Source organism: Vitis riparia, chromosome 1 (genome assembly GCF_004353265.1).
Source record: "Vitis riparia cultivar Riparia Gloire de Montpellier isolate 1030 chromosome 1, EGFV_Vit.rip_1.0, whole genome shotgun sequence".
Lineage (NCBI taxonomy): Eukaryota > Viridiplantae > Streptophyta > Magnoliopsida > Vitales > Vitaceae > Vitis > Vitis riparia.
Window position 1 is genome coordinate 2,446,089 of NC_048431.1, and position 25,971 is coordinate 2,472,059.

General features: G+C 35.3%; 3 protein-coding genes and 1 long non-coding RNA gene across 4 annotated transcripts; 2 read left to right on the plus strand and 2 right to left on the minus strand.

The window, feature by feature from the left end:
* The first annotated feature begins 644 nt into the window (after nt 1–644).
* On the plus strand, nt 645–1,930 carry LOC117923650. Its single transcript, XM_034842053.1, has 3 exons — nt 645–854; nt 1,033–1,167; nt 1,609–1,930. Exons 1-3 carry the CDS (start codon nt 758–760, stop codon nt 1,686–1,688), a joined length of 312 nt encoding a protein of 103 aa, XP_034697944.1. The 5' UTR covers nt 645–757; the 3' UTR covers nt 1,689–1,930.
* A 1,561-nt stretch (nt 1,931–3,491) lies between these two features.
* LOC117923642 lies at nt 3,492–4,584 on the plus strand. The gene is made up of 3 exons (XM_034842040.1): nt 3,492–3,698; nt 3,878–3,997; nt 4,397–4,584. The coding sequence occupies exons 1-3, from the start codon at nt 3,593–3,595 to the stop codon at nt 4,489–4,491; spliced, it is 321 nt and encodes a 106-aa protein (XP_034697931.1). The 5' UTR covers nt 3,492–3,592; the 3' UTR covers nt 4,492–4,584.
* Nucleotides 4,585–8,924: 4,340 nt separating this feature from the next.
* LOC117921655 lies at nt 8,925–9,584 on the minus strand. Its single transcript, XR_004652403.1, has 2 exons — nt 9,368–9,584; nt 8,925–9,121 (listed from the first exon to the last, which is right to left on the minus strand). It is a non-coding gene; the product is annotated as an uncharacterized LOC117921655 (long non-coding RNA).
* A 4,184-nt stretch (nt 9,585–13,768) lies between these two features.
* Nucleotides 13,769–17,724, minus strand: LOC117915829 (ABC transporter G family member 21). Its single transcript, XM_034831577.1, has 5 exons — nt 17,340–17,724; nt 16,424–17,222; nt 15,066–15,260; nt 14,766–14,944; nt 13,769–14,646 (listed from the first exon to the last, which is right to left on the minus strand). Exons 1-5 carry the CDS (start codon nt 17,544–17,546, stop codon nt 13,996–13,998), a joined length of 2,031 nt encoding a protein of 676 aa, XP_034687468.1. The 5' UTR covers nt 17,547–17,724; the 3' UTR covers nt 13,769–13,995.
* Between the last annotated feature and the right edge of the window lie 8,247 nt (nt 17,725–25,971).

Here is a 25,971-nt window from a genome sequence, read left to right on the forward strand (position 1 = left end):
GTCTTGTAGATAGGGATTTGTCCCAATCTAGGAAATGGAGTATGAAGCTTCTCCTTTTCCCATCTCTTATGCAATTTAAATTTAAATTCAACAGCCAATATTTTCATTCAAAGAAAATAAGCACATGGTCTGACCCCAAATTTGGGCAAGAGTCAGCGGTCCTACAAACTAAGAATAACATTACTCAATGAGATTCTAATAAATATCTTTCCCATCCCTTTTGTTTTTCTTGATTAAGCTTGATTTAAGCTTTCTTCTTTTTGCATATTTGGGTAGAGTTTGAATGAAAATTAACATCCCACTTGGATATTTATTTTATTTATCTACTTGTTATTATTATTATATTATTATTTGACGTTAATTTTCATTCAAACTCTAGACTTTGAACATGTTTTGCTGGAGAAGTCATACTGCATTTAATTTAGGGGAAGACTCAGAATTCTACGCAGAAAGAGAAAGGGAAGCTTAAAGAGAGAGAAGAGAAGGGATTAACTTACGTAGCTTCCAATCAAGAAGCTAACTCTCTGGTGCTTTATATTATTATAATGAAAAAAATGGCCCTTTATTTTTCTTCATTAACCTTGAGTCAAGCTTTCTCCTTTTGAATCTTTGAACTTGCTTGCTCAAGTAGTCACATCGCATTTTAGAGGAAGACTGAGAATTATATATATTTATAGAGAGAAAGGCGCAGGTATTAACGTACGTAGTTAGCTTACAATCAAGAAGCTAGATCTCCGGTGCTGTCTCCAACAATAATATGATGGAAAAGGCTTATTCCCTCTTTCTTTGCGTTCTCTTGATTTTAGTCCTCTTCTTGCCATCCACAGCAGCTGGAAGAGCACTGCTTCAAACGGGTATGTATAACTCAATACTCCAAAACCATGATTTGTGATTAAAATTTCTTGTACTTGCTAACAGCCTCAGAAGCCAGCACTGTTTATGAGGTACTTACCCAATACCCATCCAGTGATGGACCTGCTGGTTTTGGAATATTGGTAAAGAATTTTTTATATGATTCATGTGTTATGGCAGAGGGTGAGGGTGGATACCACGGCGGAAATGGTGCGAGTAGAATTGGCATACACGGCCATCCCTCCAGCCCTGCCCCCTCCAGAACTGGAGTTTCATCTCCTTCGGGACCCACCCCCGTCGGGAAAGGTGTTACTGGTGAGTAATTCATCATTCCAATTTTCCAGTTTTGTTACCAATTCAGTTAACTCTATCAGCCAATATGTCAAGTCAAAAACCAATATTTATATTTATTGTTATATTAACTCAATTAACTCTAACCAGCGCGACATGTATTAGAAAATTCATTACAATAGATTTTTTTTCTATTTTCAAATTCTTGTAATTAATTGTAACTTTTTATTTTTGTTGTAATTCTTTAATTCTAGGACTGTTTCCTATTTTTGTATTTTGGGTTAATTCTAAAATTGTTTCCTATTTTTGTTGTAATCCTCTAATTCTATGATTGTTTCCTATTTTTGTGTTTTGAGTAGATTATTTCTTATTTTTATGTTTTAGGTTTTGTGTATATATATTCATTCTTAATCAATAAAAAATTCAAATCATTATTTTTTAATATTCTTCTCTCTGCTTCAACAGAATGCACTAAAAATCGGTACGCTGCATGTACGCCCAGCGAACCCAAATCGTGCGGCCCATATCAACGTAACTGCCGCTGAAGCTTATGAAGTTGAAGTAAAGTGGAAAATCCAGAACAAGGAAAACAATAGTGATAATTATTCATACTTACGCTCGTGACGTAGTTCACAAAGTAGAATGCCCACCTTACCAAGAAACTGGTTTCTTGGTGTGTGGAAATTGTATGTTTAATTGGCTAGCTGGTTCTTGTGTCATCTCTCTCTCTCTTCCCTGGGAATTACGGCTATATGGAGGCCATAATAATAATAATAGTTGTGCACCACTTTTGAGACTCCTTCAGACAATTACTATTAGACAATGTTATTCATATTTTTATTTACAAAATCAATATTGTAATAATAATTTTTTTTTAAATAAATAAATCAAACAAAAAACAAAAATTTTGGAGAGCAAAAAATGGGAATTCCATAATAAATCACCTGTTTTCTGAAGTTCATTTAGCAAAAAATAAAATCTTTAGAAAAAAGAAAGGTCAAAGTAAGTGGCATGGTTGGGGACCAATCTTGAGTCTCCGACTCTTATTCTAAAACAGGTCACAATTTCGAGTAGACTCTTTAACCCAAGAAATGGTTGGTGTGGGCAACTGGAAGTTTCTTTTATTTTTGAATAAAATTGAAAATGGGAAAGGACGTCCTCCTCTGAACTGGTAAAAGGAAAATATTTCTGCTAATCATCTTGATTTGCTTCACTTGTCTATGGACATATGTTTCATATTTTTATTATGATATGGTGTGTTTAATTCATATATTTTTCTTTGATTGGAAAGAAATAGTGATCGATATGGACCCAATTGACCCCGCATCAAGCCGTGGAACAGGTCCATTGCTTCACTGCCTACCGTGTGGACTGGACGACGTATCAACATCTTACATGATAAGAACACATTATGAATATGTACAAATTAAGCAAGGAACGACCAATTAATTGTAACTTGCACTTTGATAAGTTTTAAAACCCATGATGATAATTAATGAGAAAAAAAAATATTTAGTAAAGATTAGTAAACATGATGAAGGATTGGCCTCTTTTTGTGTTACTCATTTCATCTTTATGGTGCAAACAAAGTCAGAAATAAATGGGAGGGTATATGGTTGGTACTGTCTTGAGTTTGTTGACATTTTTTCCTAAAATAGGCCATAATTTGGGATTTTGATAAAAATATCTTTTTTTTTTTAAATTATTAAAATATGATAATTTTAAAAACCTATTTCAAAATCTATAACACTATTTAAGACATTAGTTCAAAGTAGGTTTTTGAAGAATATTGAATTGTTGAAGTTGTTCTTTAAAAAAGTAATTTTTAAATTTTATTGGACCCCTGCAAATGCCATATATTTGAAAATATTTCTTGAATTATGCTTTTTTTTTTAAATTATTGTCTTTTGTTTTCAAAATCCCATGACAATCTGGGGTAGAGCTAGACGATTGTAACATCATGAAGATCGTAGGCATTTAAAAGATGATAATCATTTGTGAATAAAATTGGAAGTGTTAATCATTATGAAGTGCTTCACTTCACATTTTCATGATACGGTGTGTTTTATAAATATTCTTCTTGCTGGGAAAGGATAGCAACATGTACCCAATTGATCTTGGGTCTATGTCTTGGAACTGGTCTGCTTTATTGGAGAGGGTGGCGTGGACTGAACAACTTGTCACCGTTATACATAGTAAGCATCATGTGAAAAAGTGATGACCAATATTATAAAGAAAAAATGGCCCTTTATTTTTCTTCGTTAACCTTAAGTCAAGCTTTCTCCTTTTGAATCTTTGAACTTGCTTGCTCAAGTAGTCACATTGCATTTTAGAGGAAGACTGCGAATTATAGATATATATATAGAGAGAGAGAGAGGCGCAGGTATTAACGTACGTAGTTAGCTTACAATCAAGAAGCTAGGTCTCCGGTGCTGTCTCCAACAATAATATGATGGAAAAGGCTTATTCCCTCTTTCTCTGCGTTCTCTTCATTTCAGTCCTCTTTTTGCCATCCACAGCAGCTGGAAGAGCACTGCTTCAGACAGCTCAAACGGGTATGTATAACTCAATACTCCAAAACCATGATTTGTGATTAAAATTTCTTGTACTTGCTAACAGCCTCAGAAGCCAGCTGTGTTTATGAGGTACTTACCCAATACCCATCCAGTGGTGGACCTGCTGGTTTTGGAATATTGGTAAAGCATTTTTTTATATGATTCATGTGTTATGGCAGAGGGTGAGGGTGGAAACCACGGCGGAAATGATGGGAGTAAAATGGGAGTAACAGGCAGTCGCTCCAAACCTGCCCCCTCCAAAACTGGAGTTTCATCTCCCTCCAAACCGACCCCCGGCGGTAATTCATCATCCCAATTTTCCAGCTTTGTTGCCAATTCAGTTTAACTCTATCAGCAAATATATGTCAAGTCAAAAACCAATATTTATATTTATTATTATATTAACTCAAATACCTCTGACCAGCAAAAGTTGTGGTATGTATAAAAGAATTCATTACAATTGATTTTTTTTCTATTTTTAAATTCTTACAATTAGTTATAATTTTTTTTTTATTGTAATTCCCTAATTTTAGGATTGTTTTCTATTTTTATGTTTTGGACTAATTTAGAATTGTTTCCTATTTTTATTATAATCTCTTAATTTTAGGATCGTTTCTATTTTTATGTTTTGAATAGATTATTTTTTATTTTTTTATAAAAGTCATTGTTTCTCAATAATTTTCTCTCTATTTCAACAGCATGCGTTCAAAGTTCGCACCGTGCATGTGCAATATCCAAATTCAATGCAGCCAGACGCAGACATTGCAGCAATTATAAACGTAGCTGCAAGTGAAGCTTACGAAGTTGAAGTAAAGTGGAAAATTCAGAACAAGGAAAACAATAGTGATAATTATTCATACTTACACTCGTAGTTCACAAAGTAGAATGCCCGCCTTACCAAGAAACTGGTTTCTTGGTGTGTGGAAATTGTATGTTTAATTGGCTAGCTGCTTCTTGTGTTATCTCTCTCTCTTTCTTGGGAATTACGGTTATACGGAGGCCATAATAAGAATAATAGTTGTATTTTGAATTGTGCACCACTTTTGAGACTCCTTCGGACAATTACCATTAGACAGTGTTATATATATATTTAATTTACAAAAAATTAATACTGCACTAATAATTTTAAAAAAAATTAAACAAAAATTTTGGAGAGAGAGAGCAAAAAATGAGAATTCCTTAATATATCACCTGTTTTCTCAAGTTTATTTAGCAAATTAAAAACAAAATTATGCATGTAAGTTATGATTAAATTACAATGAAGTGGTGGAGAGAGGGGAAAGGATGAGTATCATGAATCATGATTTAGTAAAACCCCCAGTCTTCTAATATTCATTTAGCAAAAAATGATCATTTTTGTCTCAAAAACAAAAGATTCGAGGCCCAAAAACGGTGGGCGCGTATGGTCGGGAGTTGGGACCACCTTGACTCCTGACTGCTACTCTGAGCCAGCCCACAATTTGGGCAAAATGGGTCGTAATAGCGATGGACAAATTAATTAAACTGTCTCCTCTTCCATGCATTTAAAAATATGAAAAATCATTTAAAAAATTTTGACATCATACATAACTGCAGAGTATATCTTTAGAAAAATAAATAAAACGAAGAAATTATTTTCCATATTTTAATTTCAAACAAAATTGTTCCTGAAATTAATTAAAACCTGTTTCTCAAAAACAGTTTTGAAAGAAATATTTTTGAAAATATTTCCAAAAAGTACCTTAGATTTACTTCATTTTCTAATGTATTGGCATTTTTATGGTCTGGGATGTCTTACGGGTATATCATCTTTGGTTGGAAATTAAGGCTGGTGATATTGACCCAATTGACCTCGTGTCAAGTCTTGGAACAGGTTTGCTCCACTGCATAGCGTGTGGACCGGAAAACTTTATTTCTTAATTAAAAAATTATAATGAATATATTAAATAAGATAAAAGAGATATCTTGCTATTACAATTTTTTTTTATTTTATAAGATTCGAACGTTGACTTCCTTATATTGCAGTTCAAATAATTGTTACATTTTTCAAAAGTTTTATTTTTTAGTTTTTTAAAATCTTTTTTTAAAAGAAAATTTTTAAAAATTTCTATCTTTGAATACTTTTTAAAGAAATATGCAAGTTAGTGTTCATAATTGTATAAAGTTTATTTTGAAATCTTTAATTTTGTTTTTCAAATTTTTACTCATTCATTGATAAAAAGTATGGGAAATAATCGTCATTTGAAATTAGTATAAAAATGAAAATAATATTAAATTTGATTAAAAGTTTATTATTTAATTTAATTCATAGAAGAGACAAGAAAAGTCTTTTTAAAAATAGTGATAAAACGAAGAGCGAAGATTTTGAGTCATTATTATTAGGGGAGCAAAATGCTTTCCTGATAGGTTTTGAGATAAGTGTGAAGGTGTATCATATTTCTAGACATAGAAACTTATCCTCATGTCTTAAAATAGGGGTGTATTTTGCCACTAATAATTTATTTTCACCACAAATATTAATCATCTTTAAAAGATGGTTTTAGTGATAAAAAAAAATTTATTCATTGATAAAATTAATTAATTACGAACTTGTTGCAACAACAACATGGAATTTTTTTCATGGCAAATATGTAGTATATTTATTGTACTATTTTATGCTTATATCATAACGAAGGACTTCTCTAAATTCATGTGAATCTTGTTTTTTAATTATAAAAATAAAGTTTTTTAAACTTTTTCAAAGTTTTGCAAAAGGATTTAAAATGAAAAAAAGACTTTATCATTACTTTATAAAAAGTAATCATAAGAGAGAATTTAAAAATTATGATGTTAAAACCTTTTGCAATGCGCATGTGGTATGGAAACTTGCGAGAAAATTCCCGAATCACCTAGTAAAAGTCTTGGAAAAGATTGGAGAGGTGTGGTGTATTGTTTTTCCATTTTTAAACCCAAAAAGGTAAAACCAAACCACACGTAATTTTTTTTAAGCACCCTCCTTTAATTTTCATTAACCTTGAACATGCGTCTTGAAGAGATCACATTGCTCTATATATGGCTAACAAATTACAATCAAGAAGCTAGATCTGTGGTTCTTTCTCCTACAAGAATATGATGGAAAAGGCTTATTCTCTCTTTCTCTGCGTTCTCTTGATTTCAGTCCTCTTCTTGCCATCAACAGCAGCTGAAAGAGCACTGCCTCAGACAGCTCAAACGGGTATGTATTACTCTTACTCCAGAACCATGATTTGTGATTAAAATCTCTTGTACTTGCTAAGAGCCTCAGAAGCTAGCAGTGGTGTTTATGAGGTACTTACCAAATACCCATCCGGTGGTGGACCTGCTGGTTTTGGAATGGTAAAGCATTTTTGATATAATATTTCATGTGTTATGGCAGAGGACGAGGGTGGACACCATGGCAAAAATGATGGGAATAAAATTGGAATAATAGGCAGCCACTTAAACACTGCCCCCTCCAGAACTGGCGTATCATATCCTTCGGAACCCCATCCCCATCCGAAAACGTGTAGATTATAGTGAGTAACTCATTATCTCAAACTTCCTGTTTTGTGTGCAACCTATCCTTATATTAAACACTAACTCATTATCGTATCTCAAAGATGAATTTTGGTTTGTACCAGTGTTGGGAAACCTTGTGAGGAAATGGAAACCATCCCTGGGAAGCACCTTGAAATCCAGTGTCGTCCAATATCTGTTTCCATCAACTACAAGTCTTCTCAGTTTAATCCTCGATATTTCTAGATTATTTCGTAGATTTATGTCACCCACTCAGTTACCTCTTATCTGAAAATATTTCAAGTCAAAAATCAATTTTTTTTAAATTATTTCAATTCAAATATCTCTGTTTGATCTACCACAGATGCCATGCCATGCCACAGTTACCAGGAATGCAAAGAAAACTGAAGAAGTTGAAGCAAAATGAAGAATCCAGAAAAGGGACTCTCTGTGTATAAACGCTTATCACTTATGTTTGTAGGTTGTAATTTTGTTTACAAAGTGGAAGTAAATGTTCACACAAAAAAAAAAAAGAAAAAAAAAAACCTATAAAAACACCATGTTTCCTGTAACACATATTTTCCTCTCTTTTTTTTAATAATAAAAAACTGTTTTAAAAAAACATTTTTTGATTTATTTATATGAAAATTTAATAATTTTCTTTAAAAAATAAAAAAATGTATATTATTATATAAGATAATATGTGTTATAAATATTATAAAAATATAAATCAAGTTTGGGTTAGGCTCAATTTGTTTGAACCGTGACTTGAGCCCAATTCAAATTAAACTTGGGTTGAAAAAACCTAACTTTCAACTCAAGTTCAATTCAAGTATTAAAAATGATAGTTCAAGTCTATCCAAGTATCGAGTTAGACTCAGGTTGAGTCAGGTCAACCCATCCAAATTGTATCTTCAAGTGGGTAGTTTTTACCTAAATTTAGGAAATCTAATATTAAAATGGTTGGCGGAGGAAGAAAGGTGACATTTGAGCTACTAAAAGGAAATTTATTATTCTTGAAAATAATTAACTATGGTTGTGTGAACAAGCTCTAGTACTCCATCATCCACAAGTGATTGCAATAATTTAAAAATAAAAAAAATTCCATACTCAAAAAGTACTCCAAATTTTAACACAATTCTAACAATCATACTAAGACTAATGGATGAAAAAAATCATTTACTATATAATAAAGAATTTTCAAAAAATAAAAAATATATTAACTATCAAACCCTAAAACATATAAAGTTTTTCTATTTTGTATTTACAATTTAAATCATGAGTCTTTACTCCATGGAATATCCCTTACTCCACTGAACATTCTATTTTTCTTCATATTTTACATAAAACACAGTAGCTTGTATACAAAAAGAATAAAACTACTTTATCCTTAAAAATTCTTATTTAAGGTTGTAAAAATGCTTAAATATTTATTTTTTAAAACAATTCTTAAAAATTATTATCTTTTTAAAATAAATATCTAATAGTTGTTATATTTTGTATATAATTATTACTATTAAAAAAAAAAAAAAGTGAATCCAAATGATACTTAAATGTACAGCTTGCTAAATCAATGAACTTTTAGGAGTGTACAGGATAAAGACCATTAAATGGAAGGTCTTAATCCATTAAAGTACTTAAAATTTTAGAATTCTGTACTCTAAGCCACGGCTCTGCATGAACAATTAAACTAAACATTAACAATCAATCGAAACCATGCATGCAAGCACAAACTTGTTGACAAATATTTATGTTTTATTTCATTAGGCCAACCCTAGTAATTAGTAAGCGCAGTGTTACATTGACAACACCTAAAAAAGCATCCAACCACAAACTAATATTTCATGGCTTCATATAGTTGAGCCCCTCACACCACCCTTATATGCCTTCACCAACTGTCAGTGCTTCGCTGCTGATTTCCCACCTTTTGCCTATATAATCATACATTACAATGATAGTGATTAGACCATTTATTTCAACCCTCAGTATTAATTTATTTTCCTACTTATCTGGGACATTGAGATCATAACCCATATCAATTTGAAAAATTCCATACCTATGTATCGATTTTGCTATATGTACAGAAAGGATAATCCTTTTAAGATGTGAATCAATAGTATAAGATCAAATTTAGTTAAAAACCTAGAGCATGCCATATGTTGGTACGACATATTTACCTTCTTTTTGGGCTCCTGAGACTTCTGGGCGGGCTTCTTTGGACCTGACTTGGAGGTTGGAGCTTTGGCTGGGCCATCACCAGCCTTGGCAGGCTCCTTCTTCACGGGGCCAAAGAGTTGACTGCCAGCAGGTTTCTCAGCCTTCAACGATGCCATTCTCCCCAAGAAGTTAGAGAAATGCTAGCTTATCTCACTTGCTGGACTCAACTGTAATCTCCTCCCAGACGTAGCACCATATATATAGCTGAGTTCCAAGACTGTGGAGAGGAATTTGCATCACAATTATGTTTAAAAGATTTGAAGGGAATGGTGCCATTTAATCTCAAGGGAATAGGAATAACTCCCTGCCACAAGCACAAGCACCAGCACCAGCACCAGCACTTTGTATCAGATGCTCTACTTACCCATATTCTTCACTCATCTTATTGGCCAATCTTGAAGCATAGCATATTTCAATCTCTATGACCATTTTCCTTCATTATTCGATCGGTTTTATCCCAATTGGATGATTTTATGACGTGGGAAATTTTCCTTTTCACCATTTTCTTTACTGCTAAAAATTTGAAAAATATATGAACAAAAATTAGCATATGACCACATACAAAAACACCCTTTTGAAATTATTGTAAGTATCTTTCACTAATTTATGATCCTCGCTTTCAGAATCTATATCTATCTAGCTTTGATAAATTCCTTTTTCTTGTTGAAGGCTGTAAAATCAACTTTTAAAAACAACCAACTGGCAGGGATCTAAATGGAGATGCTTGCAGGTCCATTATGGTTGGGCCAGTGGGAAGCATCAAACGAATTTTTCAGTCTCTTGATCTTTCTTCCCTTGGTATTATTATTAATTATCTGTATATGATGCAAGAACGTATTCCCATTATCACACAATTCTTCAATATGATTTTAACCTTTTTTTTTTTTTTTTAAGCCCTTTAGGAATAACTTTTTGCTTTGATTTTATTCATAAGGTGAAGAACAAGCTAAAATCTTATATTTTTTAACGACGATATTCGTAATGAGATAGAGGATGGTAAAATATAAAATAGATTTGCGTAGAGATTAAAATAAAGTTTTTAACTAAAGCAAAAAAAGTCTGTTCAATAACATTTTTTAAGATAATTTTTAATTATTTTTATGAATTTTTTTTTTTAAGAATTCAATTATAAAAAAATAATTTCTTGATTTATTTATCATGAAAATATTGTACACTTACGTATAATGTAAAAAATTTTAAATATTCTTCATATTTTTAATTATTGATCAAAATATTATATAAAATTCTCCAAAAAATATTGTTTTGTATTAAAATTTATAAATGTTTAACCTATAAAATTGCTTTTAAAAACAATTTTCAAACAAACTCTAATAGTTGCTATCTTCTAAATTCCTTTTTAAATTATAATTTCTTTTAGCAAAATTATTAAAATATGTGGAAAACTTTTATGGAAAAAAAGTCACTTCTCTAAAGTGACTCCAAATATGACCTAAGTGCTTTTCTCCTTCACAAAGGCTGCTTGGCTGGTGCAACAAAAGAGGCCATAATGGACCAAATGAGCATGAGAACAATAATGGATCAAACATGTCTTTAGCAGCTCTTATGGGCCTGCATAACCTGGCACAATTGAAATCGCACCCTTTCGGCCCAACTCTACTTGGATTGAGAAGTCAATTATTTAAGGCTTATTTGGTAATGATTTTGAAAAGTATTTCTATCTAGACTTGAAAACAACTTTTTTTATATAGAAAAATTCTTCTTAAAATTACTATCAAATAGATTCTCAGTTGTATTAAAAAGAATCACTGGGAAAAGCACACATTCGTGTAAATAAAGTGGAAGTTAAGAGGCCCTTGAAAGAAGTTAAAAAGGTTTCTTATCCCCTCAGGTTTTATATATATATAAATTAGGGTTCTATTTGGTAATTATTTAAATATATATATATATATATATATATATATATATATATATATATATATATATATATCTATTTTCTAAAATAAAAAATAATTTTTTAATCTTAAAAATAAAAAATAGAGTGCTTTCAAATAACGTATTTTAGTTGTTTTCACTTATTTTATAAAAACTATTTAAAAAATAATTAAAAATAAAACACTACATATAATAAAATTTATTTTAAAAACAAGAAAATAGATTAAAAACATTTTACATTCTCAAATAGACTTTTGTTTTCAAAAAACAGTTTTCAAAAATTATTTTTTAAAACTATTTTTAAAAACAATTTGTAAATAGAACCTAAATATTTAATAAATTTAAAATATGTATTTTTAAATTTTAGAGAATTTCTTGAAATGATTTTTAGATAATCATTAGTTCATAATTTTTGCAAAATTTACCCTTTTTTTATTATAATACATTATAGAAAACACAAGGGATTATCTTTAAAAGCATTTCTAATAAAAGTGAAGCTAATAAAAACACCATGGTAAAAGGATTTTAACCAAAAACACTCTCAAACAGGCTCAAAGGAATGAGATCTAGCCATTCAATTTTACTTCTTGTCTTTCTTCCAATATTTTCTCAGTGCCCAAACAATTTTGTCAAAGCCAAAGGATTAAAACGATCAAAACAAACATATTTGCTAGCAAATATGTCGTTACTTGAAGGATGGTTTTTGTGAGATTGATCCCATATTCAATATTCCCATAATTTTTCTTGTCATCAACGTCCAATTGGCAATTAGGAGGAGATCATTAAGGTCCATGGCTTGCAAGTTGCAATTAATTTGATGTCCAAAAGAAATTCTCCCTCAACCATCTTACAGACTTTCCCTCAAACCAAACAACAATTGTAAATGACAAGCTCAACTTTAATATAAGATTTTTATTTCATTAGAACAAGCCAGAAAAGAGATACATAGACATAGGTGCCAAGCCTGTGCTTTCTACTATTTAATAGAAGTAACTACCACGGATCTAACAGCATAATGGACTTTAGTAAATCACACTAGTGCTGCCATTTTTAGTTCTTGACTGGTGCAGGCTTGCTAGCCGGTGCCTGTCACAAAAACAATGAGGAAAATATCAATTGAGCTTCATAATGTGAAGCAATACAATGTAAGAGCTATATATATATATATATATATATATATACTAGTACCTTCTTGGGCTCCCGGGGTTTGTGCTCGGCCTTCTTGGGGCCAGGCTTGGAGGCCGGGGTGGGAGGGTTGGGGGGGTTGCCACTAGGCTTGGCAGGCTCCTTCTTGACCTGCCCAGCGGGTTGGGTAGTGAGAGGTTTCTGAGCCTTGAGTGATGCCATTCTTCACACTGTCCTCTTCACAAAGAGAAAATTGAAATTAAGCTACGTTCCTGGCCTCGAGTGTTTAGCTCCTAACAAAGACATCCATTTATAGTTGAGTTTGGAAAACTCAACATGGAATTAGAATCACTGAACAAGGAAAAAGTATTGCAGAGATGATGGCATATGGCATGTGGGAATGAAATAATTGAAATGGTGGCCTCTTGAAAGATGCTGTATCAGATGCTGTGGCCAGGCATATTATCTTGTGGATATTATTGAAGCCCTCAGGCCTATTCTAAAGCATGCACGCATGGATGATGTTGAGACACGACTGGTGAAAAGTATAGGCACTTTGGGCTTAAATTTGATGCTATATATGGAGATTTTTTAGGGCCTTCTGTGAATACCCTCTTGTGTTTTCCCTGTATAATCTGAATAATCTAATATTCCAATTCCAACCTTCTTCATTTATGGGGCAAATTAAAAACACCATTTCACTGAGTTTTATCCGGGTAAGGGTGAATTTTGAGGGAGCTCGTCAATACAACAAACTGTAGGGCAACCCAGAAGAGTGCCCATTTTTTATTGCTTATTTCTCCATCTTGGTTAAATTTTTACATGAACTAAGGGCAGATCCCATGGAAGGTGTCCCTTGAACTTGAAGTGGAGAATTGTGTGTTTAGTAAGTAAGAGTGAGACTTAGTTCTTATGAGTGAGTTTTTTATTGATCATGTGCTCATTTTACTTGTACAACCAAACACAATAATAAATGAAAACAGAATGAATTTCATATTCCCATGCCCCATTCTAACATTCAAACATGCCCTATAATTGAAGTGTCCAATTGCATAAAATAATGCAGAAGGGTTGGTGGGAGATAGATTCAATCCATCAAACTTTAGGACTCTCCCATCGTCACTGATTTGAAACAAATAGATACATTAATGAACTTGATGTAAGTATAGCAATAACCTGGCCCGGATGAGGTTGATCTTGTTAAGGAATCATCCAGAATGCAAGAATCCCTTTTAATTAATTGTTGGATATTCCTACTTCCATAAAAAAAACAGGGGCTAGGAACACCTTGAGTTTTCTTTCTCTGTCATAGTTCAGTTTCTTGTTTATGATAGACAGGAAAATTTCTTTGGGAATAATTGATAGATTGATCAAGTTGAAAATTCAATGTTACTGAATGACATAATTTCAGACGATTAGAATCCAATTTCATTAATCTGAATTGGCTAACAAGGTACTAAAATCACACTTCTGGTCATCAATTCATGACTACTTGATCACATTAGAGAACATCTTGATAAGTTTCTTTAGCTTCAGTAAACTTCAGTCACCAGTCTGGGATTGTTAACTGTCAGTGAGGTTGCCCCATCCTCAATGCCGCATAAGCCAAAGCCCTATATCCCACAAACATTACAGTCAAGGCAGCCACATCCCAAGCCCAATGATCAATACCCAGATACTTTATAGCAGGAAATTCCCACACCTTGCAATGCATCCTCAACCCACACTCATAAACCTCATTTTCTGCGTACTGCACTCCCACTAGAAGCTTATAACAGTAGTGACTAAAGGAAATGTACTTCAACCAAGCAATGAAAGGTGGGATGTGCTGAATGTAGTATCCTCCTGCTAAAAGAAACACAAGCATGGTCACAGAAGCTAAGGCCGTGCCCTGTTTCACGTCCATTATAATGGCACCAAGGGCTAGTCCTAGCCCTTGAGAGACTAGCACATTGTATAGGATGACCAAGAGGGTTAGCACAAATGTAAGCAGGGAAGGCTTGAGACCACCCATCCAATATGCGATGGTTACGAAGATAGTTGGGAGCACAAGTTCCATAGGCAAGTCACCAGCCATTCTAGCAAAGTAATATGAGGAGAGACGGTACATGCCCGATGAGCGTTCTCTTATTAGCATTGGCCGCTCCTGAGGGAATGTGAATATGGCATTGAATAGAGGAAAGAAGCCCCAGAATATGGAGAAGAAAAAGAGAAGTCCCACCTGTCCATAGTCCATCACCACCACCACAAGAAGAGGAATATTAGAGACTAACTGAGATATTCATCCTTATCTGAAGGTTAAAAACTGCTATTATGAAAGATGGGGCAGGGTCACAATACCTGATCTTGTATGTGGGAAGTATCAGAATGCCACCACAAAAGCCCTGAAAGAATTGAAACAGACATGACTTGAAAAATTCTCAAACCAGAGTAAGATTCATGTTTCCTCTCTTGCAAGCCCCTTCTTAGCAACACCTTGAATTGCTCCCACCAGCTGGAGGTCCATTGATTCTCACAACCTGCAACGCCCTTACTGATCAATACAAACTTCTATGAATCCGCTCAATGCATTCTTGGACAGCCCATGAACTTGGTAACATTCAATGGGACGCAGAAAGAGAGAGAAGAAATTTCAGTTACCTCTAGATGACAATGGTCCTGATGCAGACCCATCTGAACCATGAGAATTACGATGGATCTCAGCCTTCATGCTATGATATAGGTTCTTCTTGTAAGATGATATCAGGGCCTGTTTGATGGAATTTTGATCATCATGATTGTCTGGTCTACCATGAAACTCCTGTTGATCATCCTTTCTCACATCAGGGGCTACACCTGCAATTTTGAGTATGAGGATGACGTTTGTTCAATAAGCGAAGGCCCACCACTAAAAATCAATCCAACTCCTACAATTACTTTTTCTAGCCAAGAACAGCTGAATTGAAAATTTTGAGACATGCATATAAATGATTTAGCAGAAACTCATTGGATTTGCACGGATTAAACAGTTCTGAGATCTCCAGGATCCAACTAATAATTAAGTGGGCAAGGACCCAAGAAAGTAAAGTGAAACAGTCCAAAAAAATGTTCACTGTGACACTACAGTTATTAATATTGACAAAAAATACAAAAGATTTACTTGAAATCATTGGCCTCATCCAATCTGATCACCTTTTTTTACCATATCTGGCAGAATCATCCAAAGTTCAATGTATGAATTGATAGGCAAAAGAATTGGAATTGTTTTTAGAGAAATGGAAGTAGTTCAGGATTCTCCACTTTTCTTTTCTTTTTTCTTTTATTTTTTTCTTTTTCTTTTGGGTACTATTTCAAGCACATATGGAAGGTTCACCCTCTGCAGCACACGTTTCCTATAAGATCAAAGAAGCTTCAAGTGACTTGCCATTCAAAAAAGATAACTCTTAAATGAATAAAGGGTAAAAAGTTTTTCCAACCACTTAAAAGCCACCAGATTTGTGGGAACAGTGAATCATGTCAAATCAATTTGACAACAAAGGAAAAGGTTAGTGATATAGTTGAAGTCATTAGATACATTGTTGGTATTTCTGCATTATTTCCTTAAGTGATAACAGTATTAAATAAAAGTAAATCCTTAGATATCAAAAAAACTAAGAAAATTTTTCTTTTCAAATATATATTAAGAGTTACAAATGTAACTAAAAGGATTAGGTATTAAACCGACAAGCCCATGTGCAATAACCATAGTGTTTAAGACTAGATCTTCCTATTAGCCCATATGTCTAATCTTATCCCTAGACTTGACTTGACTTAGAAGTACCATTTTTTATGATAGACAGCCATGGAAATCAGAAAATGGTTAGCCACTCAATTGTTTATCGAAATAAAAGGAGAACAATGCATTCCAGCGGCATTGATCAATAAAAACCATACATTTTTCACTTTGCTTCTTCAGAACAATTTATACCAATCTATGATGAAAAATCAAAGAGTAAAGATTAGCAGAAAGAATTACTCACCATTAGCGAGATCAAGTAGAAAATCAGCAGGGTTCAATAAGCTAAATCCAGGCAGGTAACCAATTGTGCCGAAGTACTCCAGAACATTAGCAGCATTTCCACTGTAAATAGGACACCCTTCTGAGAGCACCACCAGTTTATCAAACATCCTATACAGCCTGCTTGAAGGCTGATGAATGGTCGTAATCACCGTCCGCCCGCCTTGTGCCAGTCCCCGAAGAGTGGCCACTATGCGCTGAGCGGTGGTTGAGTCGAGCCCTGAAGTGGGCTCGTCCAGCAACAATAGGCTGGGGTTCACTAGCATCTCCTGCCCAATACTCACCCTTTTGCGCTCACCACCCGATATCCCCCGGAGGAGAGGACCCCCTACGACACTGTTCCTGCATCTTGTTAAGCCAAGCTCCACGATGATCAGCTCAGCTTGTTCGATTTTTTCCTCTCTAGTGAGCTTTTTCGGGAGCCTTAACAAGGCCGCATATGTTAAGGTCTCGAGGACGGTCAGGTGAGGGTAGAGTACATCATCTTGTGTGACAAACCCCGTCTTCCGCTTCATGGAGCTTGAAAATGGCTGCCCGTTATAGGTTATGTTACCTGAGACTTTCCCCGGTAATCGGCCAGCCAGAGCCGTGAGGAGAGTGGTTTTTCCACTGCCTGATGGACCCAACATTGCCAGCAGTTCACCTGGTCGAGCTATTCCGCTCACCCCATTGAGCACAGTGCGACTTTGCTTGGGCTCAGGTGACCCAAAGCAGCTGCCTTCGGTGCTTCTCAACTTGATAACATAAACCACATCCTCAAACTGTGACACAAGTACATAATATACATAGATATTAATCGCATGGTTAAAATTGATGAAAATTATATTCTAATACATGTATAGTTGTCTGATCATATAATTGCATGCTGGAATTAATACCTTGAGTGTCACAGGACGTAATGATTCACGTAGAATCGAAAATTGAGGTCTGGTTGTTTGCTGTCCGTCAGGTGTTTGATCCTCCAAACACGGGCTCACATTACTCGCTGGCTCTGCAGCATGAATTGTGACATTCTCGATCCGGTTCGCCCCCAGAACATTAGCTGGATCACCGGTGATCCTGGTCTCCTGCTCAGGTGGCATCATTTGAAGAACTTAATCCAACAAGAGAGAAGCAATAAAGGAACAGGGAGATGAAGATGGAGAAGAGAGGAGAAAAGATATTAGCAAGGAAGGAGAAGCATTAATAGCAGGAAAAATAGAGAAGATTTGAGGGTCACATGCAGAGAGAGGCAATATGAGCTTTAAAGTGAAGAAGGCACGAGAAGCAGACTTGGGTGTGAGTCATGATATAGGGGTTGGGTCTGGGCCTCCTGGGGGTCTAAGGGAGATGTATGGATGTGCTACAATGTCTCTTTCTACCTCTCGTGTACGCGTGTTTTGGACATCACTTACGGTCCTTCCTGTATTTTCGGACCCACTTAGTGGATGCTGCTTAGTATTTCCAGGACATTGCTCCATTATCTTAACCATTTCATCTATATGTACACCATCTTCAAAATTAATTAAGCTTCAAACAATATTAAATACTAAAAGTTCAATTTTAGTACATTATTAACAGAATCAATGGATATTTATCTTTCTGCTTTTGTTAGTGCTAACATAGATATATAATTTGATTTGACGAGAATTGAAGGCAATTATATAAGCAGAATTCAGAGAATTCATGTTCAATGGTGCGCATATTGCCAACCTGCAAAAATCTCTATTGAAATATATTATATACACAACTGGGCATCCTCATGCTGGACCCAATAGTACTTACTATAATTGGCTTTGCTATATTCCTAACAAATGTATTTTATGGTTATAAGTTTGGAAAGAAAATATACACTAGTTCAAGGTGCCATGTTCTTCCAGAGACAAAGTAATTCAAAAGAATACGAATAATTTCTAGTTGGAATTGATATATATATATATTTTTACTCATTCCCAATCTCAGATCTGGCAGATAGCATATGGGCAGTAATTTGATTGTATAAATTCATCAATTTATTATATCTCCGATGAGGAATATTCACTTCTACATGTGGGTATGGTAATCCATGAATCACCCTAATCTCTCATTAAAATATATGCATTAGCCTTGTTTTTTAAGAGATTTTTTGTTACACGAGTCTCTGATTCTTGAGTGCAGCCGTGCAGACCATCCAAGAGGAGTGCTACTGGGGCCAGATTTGACAAGAGGAGAACACGCACAAAGAACAATGTCATATGTGCTTGATAGGCCCAAAATACAGTACTGCGCATCCTAGATTTAAAAATTTTAGAGAGAAATGTTTTGGTATAAGAGGAGATGATCATATGGGCAACAATAATGAAATGAAGTGAAGGTTATTATCATCATTGTCATCCACTTAGTTGTGGACTGAAATAAAACTCCAACCAACCCCATATATTTTCTCCCATCCTCTCTTTATTTCTTGAAGAGGAGGAAGAGTATCTGCTTTTTTGGGGCCTAAGGGAAAAGTGAAGTGCTGGTTCTTCATGCCTTTTCTATGTGTCAAGCGCCCATTCAAAGCGAAGAGATAGTGGCTGAGATTGTGTTTTGTTTCCTATAAAGGGCTTGGGTGGAGGTGGTGTCACCATCATTGAAAGGTCGCGAGATGCTTTTGTGTGGAATCAACAGACAGCTGTTGCCCGGGTGCTGTAATTATATACATATATTAATTCCTCTAACCCAATGCGTGTTAGCCAAAACTATTTTATTGGATCATATTTAATGGGCTTGGAAATTATGGAATACACGGAGACGAATCATTCTTAATAGCTTGCTGCATCTTCTTGCTCAATTTATATTCTATTTTGATATTTTCTACTATATCTTTCTCCCAAACCAAACAAATCTGTACGTAGCTTCAAATGGAGAAAAACTATGGGTTTTATAAATTGTTTCATCTGCATTATCAAGCATTAAATACTAGCTCGAATGCCTTGAAATAAATCTACATATTGAGATGAAGACAGCAGCAGCATGATGTTGAGCTGAGGAATCGAATCATGGGTTGGTCAGGTGATGGGTTCTCTAGGTGAAATGTGTGTAGCCTTTAGCATTTGATTACGATATATAAACCAGCCAACACTTTCATGAAAGATGTCATCAATAAATCGCATTATCCCCTAATTCCCTCAACTTTCCTTAATGAATTTGTGTTCATTTCTTACACGAACTCTTACGATTCACTGTACCCAATGGATAGATTCTCAGCTTTATATTCTCCAAGTGTCTATCCTTTGTTTGAAGGTAAGTTCAAAGACATTTCCTTTTTTTCCACCTCGCCATCACTCAAAGGTATGTAAGCTTTTTCACGTTGCTTCTGACCTCGTGATGGTGCCTTTTTTTTTTTTTAATAACATTCTTTTTTTCTTTTTGAAAAAATTAATACATCTTTATCATACGCAAGCTTAATGTGATTGGCTCAACAGGATCCGTTTTCCAACTTTAAATGAGATTTCTTTTCAAATTAATTGATGAGATGTTTCCATCGAGCTTATGTCATCATAATTATTTACCCAGAAAACGAAATTAAAGATCATGTTTACTATAAGCTTAAAGATTGTTAGGCCCCAGAACAGCAGTGCTACCACTGCTTTTTGTTTCATATCTATATGTTTAATTTTCATTATTTTATGTAGCAATAATTAATGACCCGCAAAATAATTAATGGTTACTTGGCTAAAAATATTAAACTTTCATTGAATTCAAACCAAGGAGTGGAACCCCATGATCATTTTGTAAAGCAAAAGTTTCTTTCTCTGTGCATAAGCAAGATTTTTTTATATATATATATAAACCGAAGAATATTAAACTACTGTTTTGCAAACCATATGATATTCTAGTCTATCACAACAAGTGATGAGAAAACCATTGAAAGAAAAGTGTAGGTATAAACATGTACGGATCAACTTTAATCTTTGGAACACCACTAAGAAGAGATTGGTCCATGCCCATTTCTTTCAATTGTGATTTGGTACCCCATGGCCATTTATCATTGTTAGGATATGCATGATTCTTCCCAAATAAAACATGGAAATTTAAAATGGTATTAAAAAGGTTTCTGCATGGCTAAAAATTATGTGGAAAGGGACCAATTGAACCATGTGATAAAAGTTTCTATATTAGCACCTAAATATTTAAAGTTGGCATGTGAAATTCAAGCATCTGCTCTTATCCTAATGGATATGTATTTCGACATGACAAACATATGATCTGTTAACCATTTTCTATGTCACCTGCTAAGGAATAAAGAGCCAACCCAATGTTCGCAATATATGGTCAGTGATGGGTTCTTTTTTGGGTGAAGGAGAAGTTTAAAGAGGAGAGAGTTAGAATCAAGGTTAAGGAAACGTACACGAAACCATATGTGGAACATGGAAGGAAACATGTGGGGAATGACCGAGAAAATGTTTTGAATTTCTGGGAAAATGCCTTTGCATTGGCCTGCCAGCCACTAGCATTCAGTCCCAATCCCATTTGTTCCGCTCTTGTCCTCGTCATTACCATCTTTTAATGATGTTTCCCAATGTTCCCTTGATGTTCCTTGCTACTTTCTTCTTTCTACCCTTTCTTTAAAATCAATTTTAGTGGCCATTTGGATTCAAACATCCTTTTTTGGTTATGGTGTTTCAATCCACCATTTTGATTAGGACTTGAAAACACTAGCATAAATTCCCGAATAAATTAACAATCTGAGAAATGCGTAGCCGACATGCCAATTTATAAAAGATCGTTGACAATTCATTTGATTATGTGTAAGCACAAACATTAACGTACGTAAAATGACATGGCTTTCTTAGAATTCTAAATGGTCATAAAACCTTGATTAAAAATTAATTTGAGACACGCCATTAGTCAAAGCTAGTCTTAAAAAAAGGTTAGAGAAAAGTCCCTAGAGTGAGACCCTCTGAGAAGATAAGAAAAGTGGCACACACCAAAGTTTGAAGGTACACATAAAATTAAAGGGCTGGGCAGGATGGTCGACCAATGCCCTTGGCATCTTATGCTCCATGGCCTCCACTGAACTCCCTAGCAAAGAGGGAGCACTCTACATGCCCAAAAACTAGTTAATCTTTGTTGTACTAAAGTGAAGCATCCACTCATCTCGTGTTATCGGATATGCGATTCACCATATCTTAGTGCATTTTAGCTTCATATATTCCATTTCTCCCTGCACCAACAAGTTAGATGGTCATGCATGACTTTCCTTTTTATCTCATCATAGTTACCATAATTAAATAAAGCGACCTCTCATACTGAAACCTCGACACGTGCAGCCGACCCCCACTCATGACTAGAACTCTGTGGCAGCCATTTCAACACCCTCCACGACCCACAATGTGACTAGTAGAATGCCTAGTCCGAAAGCAATGAGGAGGCGTAGAACATGATCAATTATTCATGGTTGTGTGTTGATGCATGATTCGTTATCGTCTGTAGAGAATTATGTGCATTGTAAGGCTGTTGCATGCAGCCAGCTCAAGTCTTATGTTAACATTGAAAAAGACTACTTATGATGACTTAGATTTGGTCGAGAGTCTACTTGAATAATTAAGATTTTCACCAAGTGTTAGGCTGTTGGAGAGTTTGGTATAGTGCAGCATGCTTTCATACCCTCATTATCCCCAAAGAAATTTTCCAGCCATCCAAATTTTCAACACCCACCAAAAGGGAGTCGTAAAAATTGAAAATGGATGGCACACAACATCCAATCTTCAATTGAACTATCTTTTAGTGTGGTCCATTCCGGGACCGGTTACACTCGGCACCACTAAATGTTCATATAGGACATTGCTTGAAAATCCCATCATCTTTCTTGTGACGTTTATATTACATGAATTAATGAATTACAGTGTTCTGATTCAAAGTTTTGAAAGAAATCACTAGCCTAGGTGATAACTTTGATTTTATATAGGTTGACATATGATGGAGACTCGAAGGTGATCCATTTCCACTTACTTTAAAAGCATAGAGAAGTTGTCGAAGAAATTTTCTAAGTCGTTGCAGAAATTTGGCTAACTTACAACCCCTTCATTTACTTTATTATGTATATTAAAAAGGGTCATCCTCAAAGTAAGTAATACGTGTTATATAGTTAAGAAAAATTTGTTTCATGGTCATTATAATCTCTTGGGACAATAATTATGAACTGTAGCTTTGAAAATGGAAAGCATTTTCTTAACTCTATTCACAGAGATGCCCTTCATCATCTTGGCTTTATGCTGCCTTTTGTCAACAACTGCGGTGTTCTGCACCTGTGCTCTAAAAAAAATTGACACAAGCCCCCACAGGAGGATCTCACACTGACCACACGTACCGTTCCAGAGGATTTTAATTATACACCGGTGAATGGAGATGTGGCCAATGGAGGATCTTGAATCAAAAGGGACGTCCATCTTTTGACCTTTTGGGTCCCTTGCTTTGACGGTCTGATATGGTTGCAGTCATTTTCATGCCTTGCACGTGATCACTCCTACCCCCCTAGGCCCAGGCCCCCTTTTCCTTTACCCATGACCATATCCTTCCCTTGTAATATATGGCGCACCTAAGAGGCACCTTATCAAAATCTCAATATTTTTACTCCTCGAATGTTAATTTTAACATTTGCATTCAATGTATGAAGCTAGTAAAACATATTTGAAGTACTTCCCATTTGACATTAATTGCCACCGACCAGAGCTAAAAGGCCTTTAATACTTGAACATACATAGACATCTATCTGGACGAATAATTATTGGGATAAGAGGGGCTATTGCATTACCCATTTGGAACGCAACAGAGGAAGGTGCCATAAAAAGGGACATGGTATCCGGAATCTTGATTGAAGATGAAACTTTGTTTCAAGGGAGGGAGCTACATGACTGGCATCACTTCTACAACTTGCATTGTAATTAAGATCTAACATGGCCTGTCCCTTGTATATAGATCTCATAAGATCCCCCCTCCATTCCTCAATCCTCGTCACACGCGCGTTATCATTTGGCAACACTTCAATCAAATTTTCCATCAAACTTGGCCTGCATTTGGCCTTTTTTACTTGCTAGGGAGGAGTGTTGCCGTGGCCTCAAGGAGAGAAGTTACATTAATGCTAGCTGCCCGAGGACAAAAGTCAATGTTTTTATGCGTCGGCTAAGCAATAATTTGCAGATCATTGTTCAAATATAGTTGTCAAGAGTCCACATTGTGGAAAGAAATATCTCAATTCGTTGATATGGAATGTGGCTGTGGTTCACTGAAACTCCAAGCTGCTTGGTCCCATCAACCATGTCATGTCTATTTCTATTTCTGTGGACGCATTCTGCATTCATCCATACCTGAGTACTGTGGAATTATACTTTGCTGAACTAGAACTTGAGAAATATATAGGTTGGCACGTAGGCTAGGTTGGATTAATGCAATCGGTCCGGAAACCGTACTCTTCATCACCCAAAAAACAAGCCCTGCCATTGAGGACATGCACTATTGAGAGTCGAAAAAGAGAAAAATGGAAGGGCATCTGGGGTTACGAATTATATCAGTGTGGTACAATTGGCCAACAAGATGACCCCTGTGATTTTTAGCTGAAGCACATCAATGGGCCCAGTTCCACTTCCACTCTCCATTGAGTACTTGGTCAGGTACTACGAGTCCGATTATTTTTAGAAAACCCCAATGCCTGATCTTTATACTAGAAATGTTTTACAGAAAGAAGAAAAAGTAGTACTGTTTGTTTCCACGGATCTATTGGACGTGAATTACCGGAAACGGTAGGCTGGATTCTCTGGTTTTTTTTCCATTTTGGAAATTATGTAGATATTAAAGAACCAATTCCTCAAAAACTATACTACTTATTTTAAGAAAATCTGCATATCTGCATGTTTGGTAGCATCAAAGCGACATGGAACCTTAGCTTTAATAACAGATTTAAACAAGTTAGGCCGGATAGCACTGCCCAAAAATATGTGAGGTTCAATCATGCCTTTGCACCTGAAAATGAAATACTACAAGATATTAATGGAAGTCAGAATCCAAAGAAAGAAGAAAAGAAAAGAAATGAAGTGACTTCCCACTCAAAAGAAAGGAAAAATAACCTACCAGGTAGTCCCGTACACGCTGTGAATGAGAAGGCAGGCACAATGAACATAGCTCTAGAGTTTGGATTGAGATTCAAAAAAAATAAGCTGGACACCACTAGGAAGGAAAGGAAGAGATGGAGGAAGGCCCAACTATAGCCTGCTTGCAGACACCTTGATTGAACCTCACTCCCATATCTGCAGGTATGGTATCTCCTTTAAAGAACATATGGCATCTTGTATTTAAAAGATAAAGGGAAAAATGCAGGACACAAGGTTGCAGATTTAGGACATCGGATTCCATTTTTGGTGGGAGTAAAAGAATATCCCTCTTTCCAAATCAAACGATAATTTGACTGAGATACTGATCAATGCAGTGATTAGGGTAAGTCTATGCTGTCTTTTGAGCTGACAAACTAAGATTAACTTTAATTTGTAGCTACATAATTTACATTAGATGGGAACACTAGAGGTGCCTTCTTCCATGGTGCAGCCAAAGTTATGGGCGGCAATAATTCGGGTTTGGGTTTCAGTTATGTTGCTTAGACACGACACCCACCTAATTTTATGGATTAGCTAGGTTGGTGGATTTGGTGTTAGGTCTATTAGTGATTCTGTATTAATTGTAAACACGATGTTTTAAGCTTATTTATTCTTTTATACTCCCACTCAAACTTGTCAGAAAATAATTAAAATCTTTTCTGAGTTTGCCTTCAACTAATTAATGCTAGTTTTTTGCTGATTGATGATGTTTGCATGTTTCTGACCAATGCTTCCTTCCCATATTTGCATGTATACTTGCTGCATTTGCTATTCAGTTGCGATGATCACTTGTGGATGGATGAGAATATGTGAAAGCAAATCAACCTGTGGAATCTTAAGGTTCAAATATAAACCCCAATGGATCTTTAAGATTAGAGCTGTTTAGACCATGTCAAAGGTTAAAAAGAAAGGATACTGTACATTATGAATTGGGCCTCCACATGCCACCTGTTAGGCCTGTGAGTGGGACCTTGTACTGGCACAAATGGCCCAAGTTAAGACAAGGTGGCTTTGAGGATGATGGATGCATAGCTAGAGATCTGCAACATTGACAGCACTTGGCCCATGAGGCCATAGGTGTGCACCAATGGAGCCTCATGTCAGCAAGTTGGCTCGGGAATGAGGCCACAGTCATGCAACAACGTGTCCCCATACCCATACATGAGTAGCGACATGGCACGGCCGAGGTAGGCTATAATAACCAATGGCTTGATTTTGAAAAAGGATTTGAAGTGGTTGGGCTCACAAAAATAATTTATGGAATTTTAGAAAATTCCATTATGCCTCATCAAGCATTCTTGATACCTCCTTTTACTAGAATCAAAATGGCTAAAATGCTCTTTTTGGAGGATGTTCGGAGGACCATGCAGACGGCGATGGCTTGGTCCGCTTCCTAAGGCCTCAAGACCCACCCAAGGGT

What these genes read in the sequence shown, in the direction of transcription:
- LOC117923650 (XM_034842053.1), top strand. Translation starts at nt 758, where the DNA reads ATGATGGAAAAGGCTTATTCCCTCTTTCTTTGCGTTCTCTTGATTTTA. An exon ending in AAGAGCACTGCTTCAAACGG is followed by an intron (nt 855 to 1,032) that starts GTATGTATAACT and finishes GTGTTATGGCAG; the next exon opens with AGGGTGAGGGTGGATACCAC. An exon ending in CGTCGGGAAAGGTGTTACTG is followed by an intron (nt 1,168 to 1,608) that starts GTGAGTAATTCA and finishes CTGCTTCAACAG; the next exon opens with AATGCACTAAAAATCGGTAC.
- LOC117923642 (XM_034842040.1), top strand. Translation starts at nt 3,593, where the DNA reads ATGATGGAAAAGGCTTATTCCCTCTTTCTCTGCGTTCTCTTCATTTCA. An exon ending in GCTTCAGACAGCTCAAACGG is followed by an intron (nt 3,699 to 3,877) that starts GTATGTATAACT and finishes GTGTTATGGCAG; the next exon opens with AGGGTGAGGGTGGAAACCAC. An exon ending in CTCCAAACCGACCCCCGGCG is followed by an intron (nt 3,998 to 4,396) that starts GTAATTCATCAT and finishes CTATTTCAACAG; the next exon opens with CATGCGTTCAAAGTTCGCAC.
- LOC117915829 (XM_034831577.1), bottom strand. Translation starts at nt 17,546, where the DNA reads ATGATGCCACCTGAGCAGGAGACCAGGATCACCGGTGATCCAGCTAAT. An exon ending in TACGTCCTGTGACACTCAAG is followed by an intron (nt 17,223 to 17,339) that starts GTATTAATTCCA and finishes CTTGTGTCACAG; the next exon opens with TTTGAGGATGTGGTTTATGT. An exon ending in AGGACCATTGTCATCTAGAG is followed by an intron (nt 14,945 to 15,065) that starts GTAACTGAAATT and finishes AGGGCGTTGCAG; the next exon opens with GTTGTGAGAATCAATGGACC.